Source organism: Glycine soja, chromosome 5 (genome assembly GCF_004193775.1).
Source record: "Glycine soja cultivar W05 chromosome 5, ASM419377v2, whole genome shotgun sequence".
Lineage (NCBI taxonomy): Eukaryota > Viridiplantae > Streptophyta > Magnoliopsida > Fabales > Fabaceae > Glycine > Glycine soja.
The window spans coordinates 32609165-32616194 of record NC_041006.1 but is presented as its reverse complement, the minus strand read 5'-3'; the positions used below and the strand labels follow the sequence as shown (position 1 = coordinate 32616194).

The 7030-nt window shown below is 33.3% G+C and overlaps 1 protein-coding gene across 1 annotated transcript; it reads left to right on the top strand.

Annotated features, from left to right (window-relative positions):
• Positions 1–6389: 6389 nt before the first annotated feature.
• On the top strand, positions 6390–6824 carry LOC114411304. Its single transcript, XM_028375025.1, has one exon. The coding sequence runs from the start codon at positions 6390–6392 to the stop codon at positions 6822–6824; it is 435 nt and encodes a 144-aa protein (XP_028230826.1).
• The last annotated feature ends 206 nt before the right edge of the window (positions 6825–7030 follow it).

Here is a 7030-nt window from a genome sequence, read left to right as displayed (position 1 = left end):
AAATTGAGAATTAGAAAAACCTAGTAGCTTATTAGTTAGCTTATTTCCCATAAGTTTCTTCACCTAACTTTTGATGAGATACTTGAAGTAGCTTATGAAAAAAATAAGCTACTAAAGTAAGCTCGCGTACCAAACAAGCTTATTTTGGTCAAAGGAGCTTATGAGTTATGTTTGATAAGAGTAGTTGATAAGCTAGCTAAAAGCTCGAAGTTAACTAAAAGCTCATAAACTAACTGATTAGATTGAAAGTGTTTATAAGAAAATTTAAATTTATATATTATAAAAAATGATAAAATTAATTTTTTTTATTTTTTTGGAAATGTAAAATTAAATTAAAAACTTTCGTTATGTTTGGTAAAACTAGTTGAAAGCTTATAAGTTAGCTGATTTAATTAAAAGTATTTGATAAGACGGATTAATAATTGTCAAATGACATAAAAGAAAATATTTAATATTTTTTTCATTTGAAGTTTTTTCTAATAAGTTATATTCTTAAAGAGCAAGATAATAATTTTTAAAATTTTGTATTATAAGAAAATTGTAAAGATTTGGTGATTTTACTCTTATTAGAATTAAATGAAATAAACTTTATTAGAATTATATTGTTTAAAAAAATATAAATTTAAATACTTTATAATTTTATTAAACATTTTTTTCTATTTATACAAGAATAATTTGGATTATAAAAATCATATATTATATTTAAAACTAACCATATATATTTGAAATTCAATTTAAATTAGGTCTATATTAAAAAATATAATAACAATAATTCAGCAAATAATTATAAAGTTGATTTAATTCAAATAATTAATAACCTTAAGGAACTATGTGGTGATGAATATTGACGAGTTAACTGTCATGTGCGTGTAAGAATGATAAATTAGATAAGAAAATTTTTCCAAATAGTAAAAAAAAATAAGAAGGCTTTTAAATTGAATAAAAGAATAAAATAAAATTGAGAATAAAATTGAGAATAAAAATAAGCTACTGAAATAAGCTTGTATACCAAATAAGCTTATTTTGGTCAAAGTAATTTATAATTTAGTCAAAGGAACATATGAGCTCCTCAAAAATCATACCAAACATAGACTTTATTACAATTATATTATTTAAAATCATTTTTTAACATTTAAATACTTTATTAATAATATTATTTTAAAACAAAAAATAAAAAAGTTTTCTTTATAATTTTTCTTAAACATTTATCTTTTTATTTGTACAAAAAATAATCGCTAAATAGAACTTAATTTCACATATGATTTGAGGTAATTATCTGACATTTATGATACATATAGCTTTGTTTTACCTTAAGATTAGGTTGAAGTATGAATAATTAATTACATAAGAACCTTAGGATTTGAAGTTTTTTAGACTTTTTGATGTTTTTATGGAGTTTTCTTATAGGAATTTAAGTCAGCTAAAGAAACTGAGCCTTCTCGCTTAAGTGTGGCATGTTGTGCGCTTAAGCAAGCTAAGTCATAATCAGAATGAAGAGACATTGCCATGCCTTTCTCAAGCGAGTCATTTTTAGTGCTTGAGCGGCAGGAATTTTGAAGAAAATAGATAAAGTTAAGCTCGCTTAAGCTTGAGCAAAATGGGGCTTAAGCAATTGAAGTCAAAGAGCAACCTTGGATTCACTAAAGCCCAAGCCTCAAAGGGCTTGAGTGAGGTGAATAGAGCAAAGGAAGAACACGAAGACCTCACTTAAGTGTGACATTCTGTTTGCTTAAGCCACGAGAGTCAAAAGATGCCTTGATAGAGATTAGAAAGCCTCACTTGAGCAAGATGTTACTCACACTTAAGTGAGGTAGTCGCATTAGGCCCAAGCCCATATCAAAATACAAAAGACCTGGGGGCGATAAAGAGTCATTTAGTGTGGTTTTTACGACAAACATTTGAAAGATAGAGCTACTATTTTTTAGGGCTTTAGCTTTGATTCATTGCATGGTTTTTGTGTTTGATCATTTGAATGGAAATCAAGCTAAGAGCAGCTAACCACCTAATTTGTCGGGCTTGGATAGGCTAAACCTGAATTCATCTAACTTTCTCCAACTAATTTAGTTATTTAGTTTTTCTTATTCTTCTTCTTCTCTTGATGCTTATTTTAGATTGATCACCTATAATTCAATCTTAGGAATTGAAAGCGTAGTTGATAGAAACCCCTTTTATTCTAGAATTGAGGAAGAATACCTAATTGACATTTATTTTAGACAACGGTCAATACTAATTAGGCTCCTTATGATTTTCAAATGTTAAGACTGGTTATTTAGATTGGTTTGCCAAGACATTAGGAATCAATCCAAATAATCTAGACCCTTTCACCTAAGACATTAGGGTTAGAATAAAACTATGAATCAAAGATAAAAACACATGATTAACAAGTTTATTTGGCAACCATTCCATTGATAAAGGTGGAAACTGAGTCCACCCTGGCTATTCTAAACCATCAAATTTCACAACACTTTTGTAATTGCTCCCTTTACTTGTTTTTATTCTCACGTCTTTATATTTTACGCATTCAACACAACAGTTGATAAATAATTTTTACGAACTTTGGTTTTTGATTCCTAATTATTCGAGTATACACTAGTCCTTTGGGAGACGACTTGGACGTAAGTCCAATTAAAAGCTTGGTTACACTTGCACACACGAAAAAATACCTAACAAGTTTTTAGCATTATTGCCAGGGACTAGTGTCTCATATTTAGGCAATTTAGAATTAAATTCTAGGGCTTTTTCTTTGTGCATTTTATTTCATTTTCCCATTTCTTTGCCGTCTAATCATTGCCAACCTTTCCTTTCTAGTTTTCTTGACTATTTTGCATGCCAAGTTGTACTAGCACGAGGAGTACCACTAATTTCAAAGACTTAATTCCAAAGAATCTTGAAATAGAAGCAACGCTTCATCACTTAAGCAGATAAGTCAACCGAGTAAAATAGTTGGCTAAGGAGCAAGAACAGAGCTAAGGTTCATCATCTTGCATTGAACTTTAAACCCTTCTCCTCGAAGGATTGGAGTTCGACAAATCAAAAAGTGAAGAATCAACGATGGCAGCCTCACAAAAGCATACTACGGGTGAACTAACTACTGAACAGGGTGTTGAAGTTCGTCAACCAATCAGACCACCAAAAATAGCCAAAGATATCCGATCAACTTTCCTTCAAGGGTGCACAACAACCTGCATCACAATCAGTTTATGGGATCCATTAGTGAAGACCCCTACAGTTACCTGACAAGGTTCCTATAGTTATGTGTTTCGGTGAGGCTACCTGACTTCAATAAGGAGCAAACCAAGCTCATCCTTTTTCCTTTCTCTTTACTACATGGTTGAATTCACATCCTAACAACAATCTGACCACTTTGGTTAAAGTTAAGGAGATGTTTCTTAACCACTTATTCTTGGAATCTAGGGTGGAAGCTATTAGAGAAAAGATTATCAATTTGAGACAGTCGACCATAGAGTATTTGTTTGACTCTTAGGAGAAATACAAAGCTCTACTCTGTAGTTGCCCCAACCATGGCTATTTAGGGTATAGCCAATTTCCATGTTCATGAAGGGGATCACTCATGAGTGTAGAAAGATAGTTAATGTTGTTGTTGGCAGTAATTTCTTGAACAAAACTACCACCGAGGTCAAAAAGATTATTGAAAACTTGGCTGCTAGCGAATGACATCAAGAATATGGTAGAGCAACTTTTCAGAAAGGTATGTATGACCTAAATAGTTAAGCAACCTACTTGCCATTCAATAGAATATGCAAATCTAGCTGGACACCATCACAAAACAAATGCAATAGCTACCCAAGAACTTCAGTCCATCCAAAACACCTTGCACCAAGTTTAAAGTTGTGAACAATGTGGGGTAATCAATCAAGGAAAACCCACCACAACAATTATCAGCAGAGAGGCTTTCAAAATTCTAATGGTAATTATCATCGGAATGCAGATATCGGTCCTTCACAAGTCAAGCCACCATTTCAAAAGCCAAATTTGTATGACCATACTGCTAAGAACAGTAACAATAAATTGGAGGAAGCTACTGCTAAACTCATTGACTTGTTGATTGCCTCCATTGCCAAGCAGAAGAACATTGACACATTCATAAAGAACTTAGAGTTGCAAGTGGGTCAATTGGAAAAACAACTTCAAAATAGTTCCAATGGATTTTCAGCAACTACAAAACAAAATCCAAAAGGGCATTGTGTAAAACCCTTTAAAGGTAGCCCTTTCTAAGACCTTAACAATCTACTTCTTCTGCTTATAGGATCAATGATTGTCCGCACAAACCAACATAAGACTTTTCAATGTGTTTTGTCCTCACTCATGCTTTCTAGGAAACTTCCTAGAAGGTCACTCATCCCGAAGTCGCTCCAGGTCAAACACATTTAACTATGAAGTTCTTAAGTAATGGGCTACCAAAAAGTATATGCATTTTGTTAGTTTAGGTAGTACTGATTAATTCATTTAAGTCATACTCAACTATACAGTCTCATACCTACACAGCCTTTGGATCCTTCTCTTTCCAGTGTGATTCATTAGGGTGTTACATGCCAACCAACTTTGGCCTGGTTCTGACCAACAAGGAAGTTGATTGAAGTGCCACCATGTGAAGTACCATAGAGTGTGAGCCGCCAAGAAATCAACCATCAAGGATGTTACACATTACAATTCTATCAAGACTAGGAGTGGGATGATCATTACGGATAGAAAGGTGGAAAAGGAGAAGGATGCGATAGAAAAGAGAGAGAAAAACCAAAAAGAGAGTGATGAAGAGGGGGCTCATGAACCACTAAAGACCAAGAGTCAACTTGTTGGAGAGGAAAAGTTTATTTCCAATACCCCCCCCCCCCTAAGGGAGAAGCCATATCCTCTCATACCAACAAAAAATGACAAGGAGAAGCATTAGACATGCTTCCTGGCACTGTTCAAATAGCTCAACATTACTATTGCATTCTTGATAAGTGCCAAATTTTAGTTATTTTTGGGATTAAATTATTAGCACTTATCTTTCGATTGTAATAGTTTTCTTATAAAATACCCTTAAATCTAATTATTTTATATATATTGTATATTTATTAATGTTGTTGTTTAAATATGAAAGATTCATCCATGATTTTGTAGGTTTTCATTGTTGTTTGTTAGATCCAATAACAAAGTCAAAAGAAAGGGCTAAATGGTCATTTTACAAAAAGTTATGACACCCAATTCACCCAGGCTAGCAACCACCTCGCCTGGGCTAGTGATCTTGCTTCAACCCTAAGTAAACAACTCGCTTGGGTGAGCTGGTTACTTCAGCATTAAGCCACAACTCGCCTGGGCGAGTTGCAGCTCACTTGGGCGAATGTTCCAGCACTCTTTTGTTGTTTTCTATAAATAGTCATCCATTGTTGAAGGAAAGGGACATCCAGTAGAAGCATAATAGAGATAAAAATGCAGAGGCTAGGGAAGAAGAAAGAGAAAAGAAATAGTGGAGCCGAGACACTGTAGAGTTGTGACCGTGAATCACATCCTTTGTCATTTCTCTTGTTAGTCTTGTGCTCTATGCAATGATCGGTTAGTTTTTCTTAAGGATTGGATGTAATCTTTGTACCCTTATGTATCCCTTTTGATATTATATATGTATGAATCTTTTCTACTCATTATTGGTGATTTCATTCTACTTGTAATGCTTAATTCTATTTGATCACTAATGTCATGAAATTGGATTTTAAGTGATACTAAAAAGTAATCTTAGAATTTGAACTGAGTGATTTTACTCTTTACGTTATGTTGCTAGGAATAGAACATAATGTTTTGATTGCAAAAAGCATGAGAATATAATTGTAATGCTGAGGTATTTACTTCAAATGCGAGGGATCGATATTTGGTAAATATTCTTAGACCACAAGAGCGAGGGATCGACCTAGGGTAACTTAATGTGTGCATCAATAATGTCAAAAAATGATTCCTATATGTTAATCTTATTAGGATACTAAGGGTATGAATGATGAAATCCAATTCTATGTTTTCTTGAATTAATTAAAGTCGTTATTTTTGTTTCCGTAATTTTACGTATTTCCGACGCACTAAATTTCATTATTTCCGTTATTCCCATATTTCTGTTATTTTCGTAAATCCGTTATTTTCACTATTCTTTTACTTTAAGTTATCTTTAGTTAGTTAAACCAAAACCAATGACATTCGATTAAATTTATACATAACTATTGAACTGATAATCTTTATCCGAATGAATTAAGTAACTCAAGTCCCTGTAGAGACAAACTTTTTTATAAATGTGTAACCTGCAATGACAATTGGTACGCTTGCCAAAAGTCTAACAATTCTCGGAAGCATTGAAGCAAATTTCGGTATACTCTAACTTCATGAAGGAATTGTTAACCAAGAAAATGAGCATAAGTGATGAGGGCATGGTGACCTTAGAGGCTAGATGTAGTGCCATTATCGAAAAAACCTTGCTTTCCAAGTTGGGAGATCCCAGGAGTTTCACAATTCCTATCACTATCAAGAACTTGTCAATTGGGAGTGCATTCCTAGATTTGGGAGCTAGCATCAACTTAATGACCTTATCTATGATGGAAAGAATTGGTAACATGGAAGTGAAAGAGACTCGCATGACTATTCAACCGACGGATCATTCCATCAAAATCCCTCATGGAGTGGTGGAGAACATGTTGGTTGATGTAGGAAAATTCACACTATCGACTGACTTTGTCATTATGGATATAGAGGAAGACTCAAACATTCCGTTGATCTTAGGAAAACCATTCCTAAACACGATCAATGTTGTTATTAGTGTTGCAAAAGGAAAATTCACAATCTGAGTAGGTGAGGAAGAGCAAACATTTGATGTGTTTCAGGCTATACAACACCCAAAAGACAAAAAAGCCTATTTCAAAATAGATGTCATCGATGAAGCCGTTAAAAAGCATATCATATAGTTGTGTGTAAAATCTCCACTAGAGCATGCAATGGTGAACATAGTGAAAGGATTGACGATGAAGGAAAAGAAAGAAGTTGAAGAATGCCT

Coding starts and splice junctions, on each gene's coding strand:
- LOC114411304 (XM_028375025.1), top strand. CDS start 6,390: ATGAGCATAAGTGATGAGGGCATGGTGACCTTAGAGGCTAGATGTAGT.